At 41.0% G+C, this 23281-nt stretch overlaps 1 protein-coding gene across 4 annotated transcripts; it reads left to right on the top strand.

Annotated features, from left to right (window-relative positions):
* Positions 1 to 563: 563 nt before the first annotated feature.
* Positions 564 to 23219, top strand: LOC102194935 (liver carboxylesterase 2-like). Of its 4 annotated transcripts, XM_013912014.1 has the most exons (14): positions 564 to 838; positions 10428 to 10436; positions 20251 to 20443; positions 20523 to 20664; positions 20956 to 21089; positions 21216 to 21369; positions 21457 to 21561; positions 21662 to 21760; positions 21918 to 22061; positions 22146 to 22229; positions 22313 to 22460; positions 22554 to 22703; positions 22812 to 22884; positions 22958 to 23219. In XM_013912014.1, exons 1-14 carry the CDS (start codon positions 766 to 768, stop codon positions 23142 to 23144), a joined length of 1695 nt encoding a protein of 564 aa, XP_013767468.1. In that variant the 5' UTR covers positions 564 to 765; the 3' UTR covers positions 23145 to 23219. The 4 variants fall into 4 exon arrangements, with proteins under 4 accessions (XP_013767468.1, XP_005737689.1, XP_005737688.2 ...); XM_005737632.1 differs by lacking the exons at positions 564 to 838; positions 10428 to 10436 and adding an exon at positions 18229 to 18569; XM_005737631.2 differs by lacking the exons at positions 564 to 838; positions 10428 to 10436 and adding an exon at positions 19763 to 19935 and having other exon boundaries at positions 21457 to 21555.
* The last annotated feature ends 62 nt before the right edge of the window (positions 23220 to 23281 follow it).

Here is a 23281-nt window from a genome sequence, read left to right as displayed (position 1 = left end):
CTTTTTATCTTTCCTTCTATTATATTTGTAAATATATTATCTAATAGAGTTGCACAATGAGATGTTATTCTGGTCGGTCTTGTTATCAGTGGAAATAAACCGATGCTGTACATGGAATCAATAAATTCTTCTGTACTCTTATTATGATTTGGATTCAATAAGTCAATATTAAAGTCCCCACAAATTGCTAGTATTACCTGAAAACTTACCACTCCATTCCCTCAAATATCCTTTGAGATGCAACATGCGTTTTTTCATATTTTTTTCTTACATTTTCTCTTGTGTGCATTCAACCTTCAGAAGTCCTCCCGAGCAACTGTGTCAACACCTCTGTGTCTGTGTGGGTCATGAGAAATGCAATGCAAGCAAAAACAACTGCACTTGTATTAATTACTGTATCATAGTTCAAGAGCCTGTGACACAAGCATGCGCTCATATGAATAAACTTGTAACCAAATTCACATTTTGAGCTTTTCAGACAGGCAGACGAAAAAAAGGATTGCAAGACAAAGTTGTGAATTAGCGGCGAAGTAGGCGGGACATCCGAAGCAGAAAGTGTTCTGGAAGTTTAGACTGTAGATTGGACTTTAGTCCCGTTATGGTTTGGCGTCACACTGAATGACGTCATATCTTGCTGGAGACACTACCCTTTCCTCTTTGTCAAAGAGAAAAGAAGAAACCTTCATATGAGGACGCACTTCCTCTGTCTCTTTGTTCTGCGCTTCTTGAAAAATCCGCGGAGTTTCGCAATCCACAGAGCTGACCATGGAGTTGCATGCAAAGCACAATTTCTTCTTCTTGGTATCCGCTTCATTCCTCTGTGCTGTTGTTGTTGCAGATCTTCAGGGTAAGTAGGATAAAACAGTTCTTAGCAAAATGGTCTTTGTGACATCTCCTAATTTCTGTGTAATGCGTGTGTTCCTTAAACCTACACGTAGTACATGTTTTTCTTTTCCTTTTTTTGCACGAGTTGCTTTTTGAAAAACTAGTGTTTAAATCTGACAATATTAATCAATCAGTAATCAACGGTATTATGGCAGCAATAGTCATTTTAAAAGCTGATAATTAAACATCAACTTTTGTGTTCTAAGTCCAGGTGGCCATAAATTTCCTTTGTTGTGTATTGTGATCCTGAAAAAGAAGCAGAGTTGACCATGAAATCTGTTTCTGTTTATTCACCGTCGCTGTAATACTCAATTTATTCCTTATCAGCATGAAGTCAGCAGAAAGATTTTTTTAAAAACAGCCTTTTTTGCAAAATGAAAATAATAACAATAATTAAAATTTGCACGGTCCAGTCTTTTAAAACCGTCGTCTCACATGCTTGGTTCTTTGCTAGCAAAAAAATAAAAATACAGAGCCATGTGAGCCAGTAGCTTTTAAAAAAAAATAAAAATAAAAAAATGATGAAGTATCACAGCCCTGCGACAGACTGGCGACCTGTCCAGGGTGTACCCTGCCTCTCGCCCTATGACAGCTGGGATAGGCTCCAGCGCCCCCCGCGACCCTGAAAAGGATAAGCGGAAGCGAATGGATGGGTGGATGGGTGGATGAAGTATCACACTTGGTCAGATTATTTAAACCACTTATACCAACAAACAAAATAATCATAATAAAAATGCTCGTGTAGTGTAAATGGCAATGTACACCTGTGTGGCAGGATGTTGGACCTAAACAAGGCACTCAAACACGGGATGTTAACCGAAAACGGCAGCTATATTCCTGGAAATATATGGGCTCAAATTGTGGTCATAAATATTTTGTACTTGTAAATGAAATGCGTAGTTGTGAACTGAGTTTTGTAACCTTGTCAACAAAAATATCTGAAATTTTTATGTTTGTGCATCTATAGATTAGAATTTGTGTGTGTGTAAAAGAAGATTTACACAAGTTACATTTTTTTTGGTTAAGGTCTGGTTACAGATACAAAGCAAAAAACTCTGAGCTCATGTACCCTGCTTGTGTGTGACTTTCAAATTAGAAGTACGAATTTTGACCCAATTTTTTCTTCCTTTCAGCTGATTGGTCAATGTTGTGTCAATCACAAACTTAACAATCCAATCAGAGAACAGATGGGTTTGGCTGTGGAGGGGTGCTTTACTGACCTCCAGGTCTTCGCACCACGAAGGAAAACATGCTATGCGTGTCTGAGTTTGGTGAATTTTTTGTCACAGGTCTTCATGCTAATACGGGGAGCTTCAGAGCCTTTTCACATTTTCAAATACCCAGTGGACCTTGGGGGGGGGGAGTAGTGTTGTGGAAATGACACACTCTTCACTAGTTGGGATAGTTACAAAGCTTTCTTTTTTATGAATGAGCGATTCATGTTTTTATTGAACATTTGAAGATAATACAACACAAACTCTTGTAGAGGTTATAATGTCAGAGAGAGACATGTTTTGAAAAGACAAGCAGGTTCTAGTGATGGGATTTCCGGCTCTTTTTAGAGAACCGGCTCTTTCGGCTCGGCTCACTAAAAAGAGCCGGGTCTTTCGACTCCCAACCGGATCTTCAGATTGTTTTGTTGCTTAAATTAATTTGTTATTAAGAACAATATAAAATTATGCACAGAATGAATTACTAATGTAAAAAAAAAAACGCGGTTTTATTTATATATGTTTATAAATAAATATATACGGTGGCCCCTAGAGACAAAGCACGTACAAACTCCAAAATGCATTTCTAGCGTTAACTGAACTTCCAAAACAGAGCTACCTAGATCACTAAAATTACACAATTGAAAGCATATGTGTATTGTTTGTGTATTTATACACAGGCACTCATATATATTCAAATAATTGAAAAGTAAATTTCATTTACCTGTTACTACCACACACCAAATCCGGTCGTCAGTACTTCCTGACTTGTGTAGCCAGTAGGTAACAAAAGCTCAACACTGCGCCTAGCATCCTGGAGCACTTCTGTTGTGTTTGTATGTGCTTCGGAGATTGTACGTGCTATGGAGTTTTTACGTGTTATGGAGTTTTTACGTGTTATGGAGTTTTTACGTGCTTCGGGATTTGTACATGTACACCACCACCATCAACTTTGCTAAATTACTAATGAAAAACATCGACCAGGCTGCAATTGAGCAGCAATGTCCATCCAACTCTTTTCACAGTTGTTGTGGTCGTGATAATTTTGTGAGGCCATATTGAAATGCTCAGATGAGCTTGCCAAAGTTTTTCAAGTTGTGCCTCTATCGCCCGTGTCCAGATCACGCGCTGCACTGTCGTGCTACTACGTCTTTCCACTTTCGTTTCTGTTTGTGCGTGTGCAGTGTGAGAGGCTGCGTTGACACCCTCACGAGGGGCGACAGGATTTCGAACAGGTTTGATTTTCTTGTGACCATTGATGATCGGGACCTGGTTGTGAGGTGTTAGTCGCTTCTCGTTACCAAATGTATACTACACAACACACGATTAAGGCGAAATTCAGGCCCATCCCCAAAACGGTTGCACGACTGAAAAACGGCTCAAAATGGGCCAGAAATTGTACAGTGTGTGCCCAGCTTTAGTTAGCCATGAGTGCCTCCGTTGTGAAAGGGTCTTTATTCTGCTCAGTGTGACTCACAGCAATGGTCCCTGGTCAGCCCTGACTTTGTGTTAAAGTCATACTAAAGTAAAATATCTGGTGCTATACCAGATATTTCTGGTATAGCACAAAATTATCCTTTCAACAGTTATTGAAAGTTAAGAGACCTAGCTTGTATGAACCTTATGGGATATTCATATAGAGATCCTCCAGCTTCAAACTGTATTACCCTTCCAGGACCTGAAGCTCAGTAAAGCACCCCTTCAAACACAATCTGTTCTCTGATTGGAATGTTAAATTTGTGATTGACATGACATTGACCAATCAGCTGAAAGAAAGAAAAATAAAGTCAAAATTCAAACTAGTAAGTTGAAACTCACACAGCCAAAGAACTTGAGCACAGAGTTCTACACATAGCTTATGGCTTTGTATCTGTAACCAGACCTTAACATAAAAAATTTGTAACTTGTGTAAATCTTTTTTACATACACACAAATTCTCATGTATAGATGCAAAAACATAAAAATTTCAGATATTTTTGTTTACAAGGTTACAAAACTCAGTTCACAACTATGCATCTGATTTAAAAATACAAAATATTTATGACCACAATTTGAGCCCTTAGGAAATAATTCTACAGGTTTACAGAAAAGCCAATTGTAAACAAGGAACAAGAAATAAGAAAACTAGGAATTTCCTAGGCGCACTGAGGTAACAAAAAGCAAAGAGGGTGTACAACGCGACAACGGACAGAGGAAAACACAGGGTTAAAATACACAAGGGAGTACCGAGTGAAAGGGAAACAGGAGGGACACACATCTGGAACTAATCAGATATAATGAGACAAAGGGCAAGCAAAGCTCAAAACAATGAGACTATTAAAGTAAAACAGGAAACACAAGACAGGCAAGAAGACACAGACTTGACAAGGTGGCACAGCTGACTGGGAAGAGACAGGGAACATGGGACACGGGAACAGAAACTAAACACAGGTTAAGATGAAAACTGATGGAGGGAGAACTAAAATTACTGAGAGCTTGAGAAAAAGGATAACCAAAACCAAGAACAATAATAAACAAGTAATGTTAAACCAAAAAAAACCAAACACTGCCATGACAGTAAATGTGCATTATAACAGGCATGTCTCTGTAGCTGTAGCTCGATCAACAATTCTTTTTAAATATAAAGTTTTAGGTTAAGATTTTCAGTCATTTCTAATATCCTGACAGCGCCTGTAGTCCACACGGGGCTCGGGAGCCTGAAAGGTGAGTATGTGAGTGTGAAAGGGAAGGAGACTGGCGTCCATGCATACCTGGGTGTCCCATTTGCCAAGCCACCCCTTGGCCCTTCCTTGAGACTGGCTCCACCTCAGCCTGCAGAAAGATGGGAAGGAGTAAGAGATGCCACTAAACAGCCACCAATGTAAGAAATGTGAACTTCAACATACTTGGAGGAATTATTGGCTTTATTTTTAAAATTAGCATTGTCTCTCTTTAAGGTGCATTCAGTCTAAAGAAGCTGTTTTGGATCTGGTTGATAAACTCGGTGGACTGCTGGCAGAAATACCAGACATCTCTGAAGACTGTCTTTACCTCAACATTTACAGTCCTGCAAAAAGAGCTAATAATGCCAAGCTCCCAGTAAGAATCTTTTGCTGTAGGTTTTGAGGGATGCCTAAACACAATCTCAGTAAAGACACCCATCTTTAGAACTCAATTGTACATTTTATCATCTAAAATGTAAACTTAAGTTTACATTACAGTTTTCTCTGTTTAAAGTTTAAATTCTTAAAGATTAGTTTTTGTAGCTTGACTGAGACTCCAAAAGATCCTCTAATCTTTGACAGAATGCTCTTTTATTGTTCTGTCCAGGTCATGGTCTGGATTCATGGTGGGGGCTTTACGCTGGGATCAGCTTCAACATATGATGGCTCTGCCTTGGCTGCTTACAGGACGTGGTTGTGGTTCTGATCCAGTATCGCTTGGGAATTCTGGGTTTTCTCAGGTAAATAAACTCCATCCATCCATAATCTCTCCAACGGGTTGCCCCCAGCTGACTTCTTCCAGTGGAACACTGGGATCCCAGAACTCCTCACCAAGGAGGTGTCCAGGAGGCATCTAGTCAAATGCCTAAACCACCTTAACTGGCTCCTTTTGATCTGGAAGAAGACTGCTCTGAGTCCATCCTGAATGGCCAAACTCCTCATGCCATCTCTAAGAGAGAGGGCAGCCACCCTTGGGAGAAAGCTCATTGCCACAGCACCAATCTGTCCATAAAAATTATGAACAGAATATGTGATAAAGGGCAACCCTGGTGGAGTCCAGTACCCCCGAGGAACAATTACGATTTATTGTCAGCAATGCAAACCAAGCTCTTGCAACAGTTGTATAAGGACAGAATGCACCATGACAATGGGCCTCACACCCCCATACTACTGAAGCATCTCACAGAAGAATACTCTGAAGGACTTAACTGAAGGCCTTCTCCAAGTCAACACAACACATGTAGGCTGCTTGGGCAAACTGCGATAGACCCTCAAATATCCTCGAGAGAACAAAGAGCTGTGTTCCGCACCCGGGAGGAGCGGGAGGGAAAGCACATTGTTCCTCCAGTACTAGCAGTTCGACTAATTGACACACTCTCTATTCCAGAACCCTGGCATAAAATTTCCTGTGGAGGATGAGGAGTGTGATCCCCATATAATTGGAACAGACTGTCTTATCCCCCCTTCTTGAAGATGGGAAGCACAACCCAGGTCTGCCAGTCTAGTGGTATGGCCCCTGATCTCCCCGCAACATTGTAGAGACGTGTCAACCAAGACAGTCCTACAATATCCATTGCCTTACAGAACTCAAGGCGAACCTCATCCACTCCAGGGGCCCTGCCACCAAGGAGTTGTTTAACTGCTTCAGTGAACTCTCCCCTGGTTAAGCATTAGGTGCCCCACTTGTCGCCAGACTCTGCTCCTGCTACAGGAGACATGTCAGTGAGAGAAAGGAGGTCCTGTTTCCTTTTGCCGCCTGACAATATCCTCAGTTGAAATCAGCAGCACTCCACCAGCACTTTACACAATGTCGGTAAAGCACCCCTTTCCCCTCCTGAGCTGCCTGATAGTGTTCCAGAATTGCTCCAATAAGATCTGAGTCTTTTTTCATGGCCTCATTAAATTCCTCTCACACAAGTTTTTACTAGACTCTCCAGAAGACTGGTTCTAGAGCCAAAGACACACCTTCAGGTGAGCCTGACTATATCTAGGCAGTACCTCTCAACCTCCCACACTAACTGAAACTTCTTCTCCGCCAGAAAGGTGACATTCCATGTCTCCATCACCAGCTTTAGTAGTGGGCATCAGTCTCCCAGGGTCTCCATCCTTGATCGCCACTGGCACACACTGTACCCAACCCCTACGGTGCCTCCCATCTCCCTTGTTCAAGCATTGGGGCCATAGTAACCCTTTCCCAGGCCTGGTAAATTGTTCCCTCGATGTTGGACCCATGGAAATATAAATGAACTCAAGTTATCAAAGTAGAACATACTGTGGTTTTGTTTTTCTGTGTTTTTATCTGATTTTATAAGACAAAAAATTGAAAGTTGGCTTTATTTATCACGAGGTACAAACATAGCTTGGTAAATTTTTTACTGCCTTACCGTGTCACTCAGCTTCAGCAAATATGTGGAAGTGGCATATGCAGCTACTGCCCAACTGGACAAACAGAATGCAAAAGTGGTTTTCAGAATCCTCTACTAGCTGCTGTCAATAACACATGAATAGAATTGTCTTGTAAAAAGATGTTTCAATAAGGAAAAATACATTATAAAAATAACATTTTGTTCTATCAGCACTGGAGATGAGCACATTTCAGGGAACTTTGGCCTGCTGGACCAGGTTGAAGCTCTCAAGTGGATCCAGCAGCACATTCACAACTTTGGAGGAGACCCAGGATTAGTTACTATATTTGGAGAGTCTGCTGGTGGAGCGAGCGTGTCTCTTCTGGTAAGAATCTACAGTCAAAGGAACTTTAAAAAAACCTTTTCACTCTAGAACAAAAATTAATATGTGATGTGTTACTTGAATCACCAGCTCCTGTCACCACTGTCTGATGGGCTGTTTCATCGTGCCATTGCTGAGAGCGGCACAGCTGCAATGAATGTACTTGTGGCAAATGATCCTCTACCAATGGCGCAGGTTAATTATCCATATTCTTCCTTTTTGGAGGGTTAAAAACATTTTTGTTGCAGAATAATGAGAATATTAAAATGGAATTGTTTTGAAGAATATTTGCCATTTCACCTCAGGCAATTGCAAACGCATCTGGCTGCAGTCTCGAAAGCACAAAGAAGATCAGTGACTGCATGAGAAACCTTGATATTGATACTATAGTGGGTTTTACACAGGTGAGGTAATGGGTGCAAATATGATAGAGAATGCTGAATATGATTATTATGTCTTCTACAATATTTCTTTGAAGCCTTTGATTTCTCCCTCAGCTCTGTTCATGCTATCACATCTTTCACTTTTGTATATTTAATTCTCTCAAGGATCCAAATTTAAGATTTCAAGTAAATGTTGATGGACATTTCCTGACTAAACCTGTGGATGAGCTGTTTCGTAAACATGAACTCCATGCTGTTCCATTCATGACTGGTGTCAATAATGATGAAGGTGGATGGATACTTGTATCAGTAAGTGTTGCAGAAACTTCTGAATAAAGATCTCAATATAATTTTAAAATTGCAAAACAACAGCAAAGATAAAAAGTAATTTGGCTTGGTATTTCCTTAGTTTTTTGCTCCCCAAAACTGGACAGAAGGACTAGATCGGGAATTTGTTTTGAACATGGTTTCCTTCTTCTACCCAGACGTAAGGCAGACACCACTTGATGTTACAATATTACTGTCCCCTGACCTGCTCGAGCTTCTTTGATTGATGTGTTGCTTATTTCTTTAAGCCTAAAGCAGCATTTATCAGCGATGTGATAGCTGATGGATATATCGGAAATGGTGACGACCGTGTGAAAAACAGAGATGGGTACACTGAGATGCTTGGAGATTTGTTTTTCACCATTCCAGCGATCAAAGCTGCTAATGCTCACAGAGGTAATTTAATTTGTTTAATGAAAGATTATACAAATCTGCCTAAAACCCAACACTTAATATTTACTGTGACACACTTTCATTAACAAATATCACACGCATTCATCAAATTCCAGATGCAGGTGCTCCTGTATACCTGTATGAGTACCAACATCCTCCCAAATTCCTGCAGCAGAAAAGGCCGAGCTTTGTCAGGACTGACCACGGAGATGAAATTTTTACAGTTTTGGGATTTTGCTTCACAACTTCCCATGTTAGGTTACCCGGTAAGATAACATAGAAATCTGCCTTAGTGCTAGATCTGTTTTGTATTCCAAGTGTGAAAAATATGTTTTGCAACATGATCGTTTTAGATCCGTGCCCTGAGGATGAGGAACAGTTGAGCAAGATCATGATGAGCTACTGGGGGAACTTTGCTCGCACAGGGTAGGAATTTCCAACTGTTGTAAATTTCACACTTCACACTTTTAATAACTGAATGGTAAATGGTAAATGTCCTGTATTTGTATAGCGCTTTACTAGTCCCCAAGGACCCCAAAGCGCTTTACACATCCAGTCATCCACCCATTCAGACACACATTCACACACTGGTGATGGCAAGCTACATTGTAGCCACAGCCACCCTGGGGCGTACTGACAGAGGCGAACTTAATAACAAATGTATGTGTGTTTAGATCTCCTGATGGGCACAACCTTGTCCATTGGCCAAAGTATGGAGCAGAAGAAAAGTACCTGGCGATTGGTTTAAAAAAGCAGGTAACTGCTCAGCACCTGAAGAAGGAGCGCTTTGTCTTCCTGACTCAGACCGTCCCAGAGAAGATCAAACAGCATGAGGAAAATGCAGAACGCAGCGAGCTGTAGAAAACTCACATCTGGTCTCTGCTCCATCAATTTTAAAGTAATTACACTAAACCATAATTCCCTTATCTAAAGGTCTTGTGAAGATTATCCATATTCTAATATTAAATTAATATTTTGTTTTTTTTCTTTTGTTTCTTTTAGTTGAATCCAGGGTATCAGGATATTTTAAATCAAGCGCTGTAAACATAGGTTTTGTAAAACATTTATACAATAAAAAGATTTGATTAACCAATTTTGCAGCATTTTGTTTGTCTGTGACCTGTGCTAGTATTAACTGCAAACTTAGCACTCCATTCCCTAGAATATACTTTCAGATGCAACATGCCTTTTTTTCATGTTTTAATTCTAACATTTCATGTTGTGTACATTCAACCTTCCGAAGTCCTCTTAAGCAACTGTGTCAACACCTCTGTATCTGTGTGGGTCATGAGAAATGCAATGCAAACAAAAACAACTGCACTTGTATTAATTACTGTATCATAGTTCAAGAGCCTGTGCACAACATGTGCTCAAATCAGTAAACTTTTAACCAAATTCACATTTTGAGCTTTTCAGACAGGCTGACGAAAAAAAAGGATTGCAAGAAAAAGTTGTGAATTTGTGAATTACGATAGTGGCAAAGTAGGCAGGACATCCGAAGCAGAAAGTGTTCTGGAGTGAGACCTGGAGTGAACCTAAAGTTTAGACTCTAGAATGGACTTTAGTCCTGTGATGGTTTGGCTGAATAAGATCATATCTGCTGCAGAAACTACCTTTTCCTCTTTGTGAAAGAGAAAAGGAGAAAACTTCATAAGCGGACACACTTCCTCTTCTTGGCTCTGCGCTCAATTATTGGGAAATCTGCAGAGTTTCGCAATCCACAGAGCCAACCATGAAGCTGCATGCAAAGCAGTCTTTCTTCTTCTTAATATCATTTTTATTCATCTATGTTGTTGCAGATCTTCAGGGTAAGTAGGATAAAACAGTTCTCACACATCAAAGGAAGTCTATGGCAAAACAAAAAACCAGAGCCGTGTGAGCAAGTAGCTTTTTTAAAAAGTAAATAAATGATGAAGTATCACACTTGGTGAGATCATTTAAACCACTTAAACAAACAAAAAATTATAGTAATAAAAATGGTCATGTAGTTCAAATGCCAATGTACAGCTGTGTGTCAGGATGTAGGACCTAAACACAGCACTCAAGCACGAGATGTTAACTGAAAACGGCAGCTTTATTGCTGGATATAATTCTATGCTTTTACAGAAAACCAAACTGAAAACAAGGAATCAGAAATAAGAAAATAAAACCAAAAAACTAAGGAACAAGGAAACTAATGGCTTAAAGCAGGAAACAGAGAACTAGGAATTTCCTAGGAGCATTGGTGTAACACACAGCAAAGAGTGTGTACGACGCAAAAACGGACAGAGGAAAAAACAGGGCTAAAATACACAAGGGAGTAATGAGGGAACTGAAAACAGGAGGGACACCCAGCTTGAACTAATCAAACATAATGAGACAAAGGGCAAGCAAACTGAAAACACTGAACACCAGTATGTTTGCAGGTGAATATTTTTGCAGGGAAATTTGGAGGATAAAAATTCAGTGTCATAAATTCAATGTCTAAAAATACTTGAATTCTGATGATACTATATTTCTTCCATACACCAGACACCAGACTATCAAAGTAACAGGCATGTCTCTGTAGCTTGAGCTCGATTAACATAATCCACTAAATGGTGTGCATCAAAAATGTAAAAATCAGAATTTAAATAATCAATAATGACAGGAATTACATAGTCCACAGCAAAATGGGACTTTTTATTGTTTGTTTTTGACAACAAGCTGTAGACAGCAATCAGATATTGCATGTTTTGAGAAAAGTACTTTTCACTGGAAATTTTATTTAAATATAACGTTTTATGTGAAGATTTTCAGTCATTTCTAATATCCTGACAGCACCTGTAGTCCACACGGGGCTCGGGAGCCTGAAAGGTGAGTATGTGAGTGTGAAAGGGAAGGAGACTGGCGTCCATGCTTACCTGGGTGTCCCATTTGCCAAGCCACCCCTTGGCCCTTCCTTGAGACTGGCTCCACCTCAGCCTGCAGAAGGATGGGAAGGAGTAAGAGATGCCACTAAACAGCCACCAATGTAAGAAATGTGAACTTCAACATACTTGGAGGAATTATTGGCTTTATTTTTAAAATTAGCATTGTCTCTCTTTAAGGTGCATTCAGTCTAAAGAAGCTGTTTTGGATCTGGCTGATAAACTCGGTGGACTGCTGGCAGAAATACCAGACATCTCTGAAGACTGTCTTTACCTCAACATTTACAGTCCTGCAAAAAGAGCTAATAATGCCAAGCTCCCAGTAAGAATCTTTTGCTGTAGGTTTTGAGGGATGCCTAAACACAATCTCAGTAAAGACACCCATCTTTAGAACTCAATTGTACATTTTATCATCTAAAATGTAAACTTAAATGTTCTTGTCTGTTTAAAGTTTAAATTCTTAAAGATTAGTTATTGTAGCTTGACTGAGACTCCAAAAGATCCTCTAATCTTTGATGGAATGCTCTTTTATTGTTCTGTCCAGGTCATGGTCTGGATTCATGGTGGGGGCTTTACGCTGGGATCAGCTTCAACATATGATGGCTCTGCCTTGGCTGCTTACAGGACGTGGTTGTGGTTCTGATCCAGTATCGCTTGGGAATTCTGGGTTTTCTCAGGTAAATAAACTCCATCCATCCATAATCTCTCCAACGGGTTGCCCCCAGCTGACTTCTTCCAGTGGAACACTGGGATCCCAGAACTCCTCACCAAGGAGGTGTCCAGGAGGCATCTAGTCAAATGCCTAAACCACCTTAACTGGCTCCTTTTGATCTGGAAGAAGACTGCTCTGAGTCCATCCTGAATGGCCAAACTCCTCATGCCATCTCTAAGAGAGAGGGCAGCCACCCTTGGGAGAAAGCTCATTGCCACAGCACCAATCTGTCCATAAAAATTATGAACAGAATATGTGATAAAGGGCAACCCTGGTGGAGTCCAGTACCCCCGAGGAACAATTACGATTTATTGTCAGCAATGCAAACCAAGCTCTTGCAACAGTTGTATAAGGACAGAATGCACCATGACAATGGGCCTCACACCCCCATACTACTGAAGCATCTCACAGAAGAATACTCTGAAGGACTTAACTGAAGGCCTTCTCCAAGTCAACACAACACATGTAGGCTGCTTGGGCAAACTGCGATAGACCCTCAAATATCCTCGAGAGAACAAAGAGCTGTGTTCCGCACCCAGTAGAAAAACCACATTGTTCCTACAGTTCTAGCAGTTCAACTAGCTGACAAACTCTCTATTCCAGTACCCTGGCATTGAATTTCCTCTGAAGGCCGAGTAGTTTGATCCCTATATAGCTGGAGCACATTCCAGTCCCCCTTATGGAAGATGGGAAGCACAATTCCAGTCTGCCAATCCAGAGGTACAGCCCCTGATCTCCACACAGCATTGTAGAGGCGTCTCAACTAAGACAGTCCTACAATATCCATAGCCGTAAGGAACTCAGGACGACCCTCATCCATTCCAGGGGCCCTGCCACCAAGGACGTGTTTAACTGCCTCAGTGCCCCACTTGTCCCCAGTCTTTACTTCTGCTATGGACGACTTGTCAGTGAGAGTAAGCAGGTCCTTGAAGTATTCCTTTCACCCCCGACAATATCGTCAGTTGAAGTCAGCAGCGCTCCAACCGCAATTTACACAGTGTCGGTAACGCACCCCTTTCCCCTCCTGAGCTGCCTGATAGTGTTCCAGAGGCTAACAAAACCTAATAGGACTTCTTCAGCGCGATGACTCCCTTCAACTCTGGTAAACACTGTCTAGTTCTGGGGTTAGCACCATGACAGGCACCAAGCCCCTTGTAGCCACAGCTCAGTGCAGCAGCCTCAACAATGGAGATGCTAAACATGGCCCTTTCAGACTCAATGTCCCCAGTTTCCCTTTGAATGCTGTTGAAGCTCTGCTCAAGGTAAGAGTTGAAGATCTTGCAGACCGGGGCCTTGTCAGGTGTTCCCAGCGCACCCTCACTATACATTTGGGTGGTTCAGGTCTGTCCACCGTCATCCCCATGTGATCCAACTCACCACCAGATAGTGATCATTTGACAGTTAAGCACCTCCCTTTACCAAAGTGCCGAGAACATTCGCCCGCATATCTGATGATATGATTACAAATTCGATCATTGACCTGCAGCCCAGGCTTTCCTGGTGCAACCTGTAATTACATACACTTTTATATTTGAAGATGGTGTTCATCATGGAGAAACTGTGGTCCAGTAACAGAACACCACTTGGTTTTGTGTTAGGCAGGCTGTTCCTCCCACTCACGTCCCTCCAGGTGTTAGTAGACACGCGTGTTGAGGTCTCCCAGTAGTATGACAGAGTCCCCCAGTTGGAGCACTCTCAAGCACCCCACCCAGGGACTCCAATAATGCCAGGTACTCTGAAATGTTGTTCAGCGCATGGGGGCAGATGATAGACAGTACCCATTCCCCAACCCAAATGTGCAGGGAACAAACCATTTCATCCACCGGGAAATCCTCAACGTGCAGGCAGCAAAACAAGGGAATACCAGGATACCCACCCCAGCCCGAAGCTTCTCACCAAGGGCATGTCCAGACTGGGAAAGACTCCAGCCCCTCTCCAGGAGACTGGTTCTAGAGCCAAAGACACGCCTTCAGGTGAGCCTGACTATATCTAGCCAGTACCTCTCAACCTCCCACACTAGCTGAAACTTCTTCCCCACCAGAAAGGTGACATTCCATGTCTCCATCACCAGCTTCAGTAGTTGGGCATCAGTCTCCCAGGGTCTCCATCCTTGGCACACACTGTAACCAACCCCTACGGTGCCTCCCATCTCCCTTGTTCAGGCAGTAGGGCCCCAGTCTTCCCAGGTCTGGTAAATTGTTCCCTCGATGTTGGACCCATGGAAATGTAAATGAACTCAAGTTATCAAAGTAGAACATACTGTGGTTTTGTTTTTCTTCTTTTTTATCTGATTTTATAAGATAAAAAATTGAAAGTTGGCTTTATTTATCACGAGGTACAAACATCCATCCATCCATTCGCTTCCGCTTATCCTTTTCAGGGTCGCGGGGGGTGCTGGAGCCTATCCCAGCTGTCATAGGGCGAGAGGCGGGGTACCCCCTGGACAGGTCGCCAGTCTATTGCAGGGCTAACACACAGGGACAGACAACCATTCATGCTCACATTCACTTGCACATTCACACCTAGTGGCAATTTGGATTATCCAATTAACCTATCCCCACAAACTGCATGTCTTTGGCCGGTGGGAGGAAGCCGGTATAGAGTGCATGTTGGCCTAAAGCTATGTTTATAGGTATAAACATAGCTTGGTAAATTTTTTACTACCTTACCGTATCACTCAGCTTCAGCAAATGTGTGGAAGTGGCATATGCAGCTACTGCCCAACTGGACAAATAGAATGCAAGAGTGGTTTTCAGAATCCTGGCTCTATTAGCCCTGTCAATAACACATGAATAGAAGTGTCTTGTAAAAAGATGTTTCAATAAGGAAAAATACATTATAAAAATAACATTTTGTTCTATCAGCACTGGAGATGAGAACATTTCAGGGAACTTTGGCCTGCTGGACCAGGTTGAAGCTCTCAAGTGGATCCAGCAGCACATTCACAACTTTGGAGGAGACCCAGGATTAGTTACTATATTTGGAGAGTCTGCTGGTGGAGTGAGCGTGTCTCTTCTGGTAAGAATCTACAGTTAGAGGAACTTTATTTAAACCTTTTCACTCTAGAACAAAAATTAATATGTGATGTGTTACTTGAATCATCAGCTCCTGTCACCACTGTCTGATGGGCTGTTTCACCGTGCTATTGCTGAGAGTGGCACAGCTGCAATGAATGTATTTGTGGCAAATGATCCTCTACCAATGGCGCAGGTTAATTATCCATATTCTTCCTTTTTTGGAGGGTTAAACATTTTTGTTGCAGAATAATGAGAATATTAAAATGGATTTGTTTTTGAAGAATATTTGCCATTTCACCTCAGGCAATTGCAAACGCATCTGGCTGCAGTCTTGAAAGCACAAAGAAGATCAGTGACTGCATGAGAAACCTTGATATTGATACTATAGTGGGTTTTACACAGGTGAGATAATGGGTGCAAACATGATAAAGAATGATTATTATGTCTTCTACAATATTTCTTTGAAGCCTTTGATTTCTCCCTCAGCTCTGTTCATGCTATCACATCTTTCACTTTTGTATATTTAATTCTCTCAAGGATCCAAATTTGAGATTTCAAGTAAATGTTGATGGACATTTCCTGACTAAACCTGTGGATGAGCTGTTTCGTAAACATGAACTCCATGCTGTTCCATTCATGACTGGTGTCAATAATGATGAAGGTGGATGGATACTTGCATCAGTAAGTAACTTCTGAATAAAGAGCTGAGAAATGTAGTTTGCTGTTGTTTTGTAATGTTGAAAAAAAAATGTAATTTGGCTTGGTATTTCCTTAGTTTTTTGCTCCCCAAAACTGGACAGAAGGACTAGATCGGGAATTTGTTTTGAACATGGTTTCCTTCTTCTACCCAGACGTAAGGCAGACACCACTTGATGTTACAATATTACTGTCCCCTGACCTGCTCGAGCTTCTTTGATTGATGTGTTGCTTATTTCTTTAAGCCTAAAGCAGCATTTATCAGCGATGTGATAGCTGATGGATATATCGGAAATGGTGACGACCGTGTGAAAAACAGAGATGGGTACACTGAGATGCTTGGAGATTTGTTTTTCACCATTCCAGCGATCAAAGCTGCTAATGCTCACAGAGGTAATTTAATTTGTTTAATGAAAGATTATACAAATTTGTTTAAAACCCAACACACACAAATATCACACACATTCGACTAATTCCAGATGCAGGCGCTCCTGTATACCTGTATGAGTACCAACATCCTCCCAAATTCCTGCAGCAGAAAAGGCCGAGCTTTGTCGGGACTGACCATGCAGATGAAATTTTTACAGTTTTGGGATTTTGCTTCACAACTTCCCATGTTAGGTTACCCGGTAAGATAACATAGAAATCTGCCTTAGTGCTAGATCTGTTTTGTATTCCAAGTGTGAAAAATATGTTTTGCAACATGATCGTTTTAGATCCGTGCCCTGAGGATGAGGAACAGTTGAGCAAGATCATGATGAGCTACTGGGGGAACTTTGCTCGCACAGGGTAGGAATTTCCAACTGTTGTAAATTTCACACTTCACACTTTTAATAACTGAATGGTAAATGGTAAATGTCCTGTATTTGTATAGCGCTTTACTAGTCCCCAAGGACCCCAAAGCGCTTTACACATCCAGTCATCCACCCATTCAGACACACATTCACACACTGGTGATGGCAAGCTACATTGTAGCCACAGCCACCCTGGGGCGTACTGACAGAGGCGAACTTAATAACAAATGTATATGTGTTTAGATCTCCTGATGGGCAAAACCTTGTCCACTGGCCAAAGTATGGAGCAGAAGAAAAGCACCTGGCGATTGGTTAAAAAAAGCAGGTAACTGCTCAGCACCTGAAGAAGGAGCGCTTTGTCTTCCTGACTCAGACCGTCCCAGAGAAGATCAAACAGCATGAGGAAAATGCAGAACGCAGCGAGCTGTAGAAAACTCACATCTGGTCTCTGCTCCATCAATTTTTTTTAAATAATTAGAATAAATCATAATTCACTTAGCGACCATTCTTTACACATGAAATATTAGTTACAGTGAACAACACTTTTTGGTAAAACATTTGGTGTTACCTTGATCATTTCCATTCTAACATATATTTTTTAGAATCCCTGATTGTGTTCTTTAAAAGCGCTATTCTCACCTTTCCACAAAACCCACGTCTCCCGTTTATAACCAGCACTGTAAACATAGGGTATGTCAAATAATCCTCGTTGATGACAAGAGCAGTTTTTGTATAGTTTAAGACATTGATCATCGATAAACGATAAACGAATGCAACTGTTTTTACTTCACTATAATCAAAGTGTAATTGTGGAAGTGAAAGAAAATAGTAGATAAAAGGTTGCTAGTTGAGAGCAGCTGTCATAACATAAAAAAACCTTAACATTAACATTAAGCACTATGATTGGTGAATGGTGATGCTGGCAGGTCGCCTGTTAGGCATTACCTCTACTAACAGTGTTTGTATTTTATGTGTATTTTTGATAAAATTGTCTGGAATGAAATATATTTCAGTAGTCCATTTAAGAAATCTGAGCAGTTGCGTAGCTATGGGGATTTTATGCGTATTTCTAGTGTTACCTGATAACTTAGCATTTCATCTCTTAAAATATGTTAATTTTTTTTGGTTGGTATTGGTACTAATTTAAAAATATATACCTCAAACGTGCACTATGAAAAATGTCTGAATATTTTTGTGTTGGCTGTCATGTCTTTTCTGTACATATTTTATATATTTTATAGCACATTTAAACAGCAGAGGTTGACCCAAAGTGTTTTAAAGACCGGCACATTTACATTACAATGTATTTACGTGAAAAACTGAAAGATGTGTTTTACTGAGAAAAGTAAAAATCACAGTGATTTAATGATCATTAAACTGGTTTCAAAATTTGGCAAACGGATAATGATTCGCTGCTCTCGTCTACATAACCTCACTTTATTGGTTAAAAGTATTGGTATTGATACAGCTCAATCTGCCTCCACGCGTCTGCTTTTGGATACTGCTTCCCTCAACACGCAGCCGTCTGCGTAACCTACAGGCAACGACACTGACTGACTTGACAGCAGTGGGACAGACAGTTTGCTGTACTTTGATCGCTTTTTGCTGTGCCTTAAAATCAGTGCGATCCAGTTACACCCCGCAGGATACAGTACATGCGCTTACAAGGAGACTGCTTCATATGAGGAAGCCCTACTTCTCTTGGCTTTTCTCTCACTTTTTGCACAATCGTGTGTCGTAATCTGCCCCAACACCACCATGACGTGCCATGCCAGACAGACTTTTTGCTCTCTAATGCCCGTTTTATTTCTCTGTGTTGCTGCAGACCTGGACGGTGAGTAAGAGGAAACACTTCTTTGAACATTGACATTCGTGCTTTTGCGTTTGTTCATCTATACAGTTGCGGTTTTTGATACGGGCTGGCTGGAGCAGCATCTAATAACCAACAATAATATGATACAGACTTATAATTTGCATCGATGCTTTTTCGAAATTCTATACGCGAAAAGTGAGCACGAGAGCCCTCGGTGCGCCTGCTCGCTGCTGAAGTCAAAGTAAACTTTATTGTCGTCTCCGCTACATACAGTCTAGTATATAGAGAGACGAGACGGCGAGGCTCCAGTTACAGCAGTGCAAGTAAACAAACAATAAATATAAGAAGAGTAAGAAAATAAATCTACACTTTAGGACTAGGGGTAAAGGGATCAATAACAATTTGAAATTTATAATTTACAGTTTGATCATTTAAAGTCTCACACACAACCTGTCGAAAGGGGAGGGGGCCGGCTGCTTCCAAATAGAGCACATTTCATTCATAATGATGTAAATCCAAGCCCATCATGTATTCATGATTTGAATCCTGGGTTGTGCGAAATCCTAGAAATACACCTTAGACAAAGTGAATCTGTGAGGTGTAGGTCTGTTTGGTTATGTTGTGGTGATCGTCGGGTTGGGGGATTTGTGTTCATACTGGAGTTCAAAATTAAAAGCAATGGAAGATGGACAAGAAAAGTTCAAAGCCATCAGGTCCCCAGTTTAGAAAAAAGAGAAAAGAAGAGGAGGAGGAGAAACGAGCAAAAGATGCAGGTAAGCAGGCTAGGACCGCCACTGCATCTATACCAGGGGTGGGCATGGTGTCCCTGCAGGTTTTAGATGCGTCCTCGAACCAACACAGCTGATTTAAATGGCTAAATTAGCTCCTCAACGTGTCCCGAAGTTCTCCAGAGGCCTGGTAACGATCATGTGATTCAGGTGTGTTGACCCAAGGTGAGATCTAAAACCTGCAGGGACTCCGGCCCTCGTGGACTGAGATTGCCCACCCCTGATCTATACTGTCGACCTTTTTTTTTGCTCATAAATACCTTTATGAAAAGTGATCACCCTCGCAAAAAAAAACAAACATAGATTTATCCAGGTAGTAAAAACAATTTCCGCGTTTAACTCATTCTAAATGGAAGAAGTGAGATTGTTTTTCTGTCGATTAAAATTGGTGGAATCACGTGACACCCTGCACGCTATATTAAGTCTTAAGTTACGCGGAGGAATCTGCATGAGGAGGGACTGCCTCTCCTGGCACTTAGTCTTTGCAAAGTCGCCGATTGTTGTAATGTGTATCAAGACCACAATGAAGTCCAATGCAAAGCTGAATTTCTGGTTTTCAATGTCCGTTTTATTTCTCTGTGTTGCTACACAGCTGAGAGGTAAGTTAAAGTGAAACGCTTCTATGAACAATGACATCTGTGCCCTTGTGTTTATCTCTGGACCGTGCACCTCCAGCTGTATGTCCATAACTGGATCAAGGACACACATGGTTTATATTAACTGGCTCTAGTATTTCATTACTGATCTTCCCATAGCTGGGTGACTGTAATTTGATGGAAGCTACAAATAAATAAGTAGTTCTTTTCCCCCCCTGCTTTTTACAACTATAAGTATTTTTGAAATCTGAAATATTAGATTTCATAAATCATGAAGCTTTATGTTATGATTCTCACTGATTTCTAATATCCTGACAGCGCCTGTAGTCCACACGGGGCTCGGGAGCCTGAAAGGTGAGTATGTGAGTGTGAAAGGGAAGGAGACTGGCGTCCATGCCTACCTGGGTGTCCCATTTGCCAAACCACCCCTCGGCCCTTCCTTGAGACTGGCTCCACCTCAGCCTGCAGAAAGATGGGAAGGAGTAAGATATGCCACTAAACAGCCACCAATGTAAGAAACATGTGCTTCAGTTGTTGTAAAACACAGTTTGAAAAACATCCAGCATTTATTAAATGTTTTTATTTTTCAGGTGCATACAACCTGAGCGATTTGCTTTGGCACTGCTTGATAAACTCGGTTTCTTGTTGGCTGATATCCCAGACATCTCTGAAGATTGCCTTTACCTCAACATTTACACTCCTGCTAAAAGAGCTGATGATGCCCAGCTCCCAGTAAGAACCTTTTGCTGTAGGTTTTGAGCCTTGCTGGTCATTGCTGAAGAAATTTTCAGTGACAGTTGGTTTCCTTTTAAGGATTTTCATATGACAAAAAAACACCCCCTTTTTTAGAGCCAGTTGCAATGGGTTTGCCTTTATACCCAAATATTTTTTGTTTATCTTAAACATTAATTTAATACTTATTAATTGACACTCATGCAGTGTGCTTAGCAGGCACAAAAATTGCTTTGAAGGAAAAATAAGAATGAAGAATCAAAAATATTATCTTCTTTTTTTTTTTTCCAGGTCATGGTCTGGATCCATGGTGGAGGCCTCACAGTAGGATCAGCTTCAACATATGATGGATCTGCCCTGGCTGCTTACCAGGACGTGGTTGTGGTTCTGATCCAGTATCGCTTAGGACTTCTGGGTTTTCTCAGGTAAATAAACTTAAGTTACCAAATTAGAACATACTGTTGTCCTGTTCTTTTCCATTTTCAAAGACTGCTCACCTTCACCAACTCTAAATTTAGCTTAGTATGCCATTCAACTCTTTGTTTTATCAGCACCGGAGATGAGCACATTTCGGGGAACTTTGGCCTGCTCGATCAGATTGAAGCTCTCAGGTGGATCCAGCAGCACATTCACAGCTTTGGAGGAGACCCAGGATTAGTTACCATATTTGGAGAGTCTGCTGGTGGAGTGAGCGTGTCTCTTCTGGTAAGAATCTACAGTTAGAGGAACTTTATATAAACTTTTGCTGTGGAAACCAACCTTTAATATGTGATGTGTTACTTGAATCACCAGCTCCTGTCACCACTGTCTGATGGGCTGTTTCATCATGCAATTGCTGAGAGCGGCACAGCTGCTATGGATTTACTTGTGGAAAATTATCCTCTACTAAAGGCACAGGTTTATTATGTTATTCTGGGGGATGTTAATCATTTTTCATTGTAAAACAGTAAGAATAATGCAACAGGTTTGCTTTTCTAAATTGATATCTTTTCACCAGGAGGTTTCAAATGCATCTGGCTGCAGCCTTAAAAGCACAAAGACGTTTGCTGATTGCATAAGAAGCCTTGATATTGATACCATAGTGGATTTTACCAAGGTAAATTACTGGGTGGAAACCTGATGTGGATTTCTGATTGGCTGAACAGTCTCATGATGTCTCTCAAATAACTCAAGGGAACTATTTTTACTTATTTACTTATCTTTTACTGTTTTACGCTATTGGAATTTTTACTTTTGTGCATTTTATTCAAAAGGACCGACGGTTAAGATGTCCTGTAAATGTTGATGGGCATTTCCTGACTAAACCTGTGGATGAGCTGTTTCGTAAACATGAACTCCTCACTGTACCATTCATGATGGGTGTGAATAATGATGAAGCGGGATGGATGCTAAAAAATGTAAGTGCCCATCAAAATTTGGTATCTTATTTTTGTTTAAACCGGCAATGTTAAGTACAGCAAGGTTTTTATTCTTTCTTTTAGTTATTCATTAGTGTTCCACAAAATTGGGCAGAAGGAATGGATCGGGCACAAGTCATCAATGCAATGGCCTTCTTCTATCCCAATGTAAAGCACACACTGCCTGATATCACAAAATGAACCCAACCTGCTCAAGCATCTTTCACTGATGTGTTCTTTATTTCCTTAAGCCTAAAGATGCATTCATCAAAAATTTGATAATTGATGAATATATTGGAAACGGTGCCAACCGTGTGAAAAACCGAGATGGGTTCTCTGAGGTTACTGCAGATATTATATTCAATATTCCAGTCATTAAAACTGCTAATGCGCACAGAGGTAACTTTTATAGATTAATGCACATTTATCTAGAAACAATTATTTCATATTTACCGCTCTTACTAAGTGTGACACTTGTTTGTCTAATTCTAGAAGCGGGTGCTCCTGTATACCTGTATGAGTACCAGCATTCCTTGAAAATGGTGCAGAAAAGAAGACCGAGCTTTGTTGGGAGTGATCATACAGATGAAATTTTTACAGTGATGGGATTTTGCTTCACAACTACCCACGTTAAACTGCCTCGTGAGTGAAACCTAAAAAGTTTAATCTGAGCATGAGATATTTGGGTTGTTAGCTTTTGGGGTTTTCTGGGGTTGGAGTGCAGGATTTTTTACAAGATTATCACTTTAGATCCATGCTTTGTGGAGGAGGAACAGTTGAGCAGAACCATGATGAGCTACTGGGGCAACTTTGCTCGCACAGGGTAAGCTTACATATTTAAGTATACTGGGAGATAATACCACATTGTTATATCGTGTATATCTGTCTGCGTGTAGGTCTCCTAATGGGCACGACCTTGTCCACTGGCCAAAGTATGAAGCAGATGAAAAGTACCTGGCGATTGGTTTAACAACGCAGGTAACTGCTCAGCACCTGAAGAAGGAGCGCTTTGTCTTCCTGACTCAGACCGTGCCAGAGAAGCTCAAACGGCATGAGGAAAATGCAAAACGCAGCGAGCTGTAGAAAACTCGCATCTCTTCTGTTACGTCAGTTTTTGAAATCATTACCAAATAATAAAATACATAAATTAATCACTTATGACTTAATTGCCTGCCTTTCCATTCTACATTCACACAACTCATACTAGCCAGTAAACTATG

The sequence above is a fragment of the Pundamilia nyererei genome, unplaced genomic scaffold, assembly GCF_000239375.1.
Source record: "Pundamilia nyererei isolate P.nyererei 1_Seehausen unplaced genomic scaffold, PunNye1.0 scaffold00078, whole genome shotgun sequence".
NCBI classification, from domain to species: domain Eukaryota; kingdom Metazoa; phylum Chordata; class Actinopteri; order Cichliformes; family Cichlidae; genus Pundamilia; species Pundamilia nyererei.
This window is presented reverse-complemented; position numbering and strand designations above follow the sequence as displayed.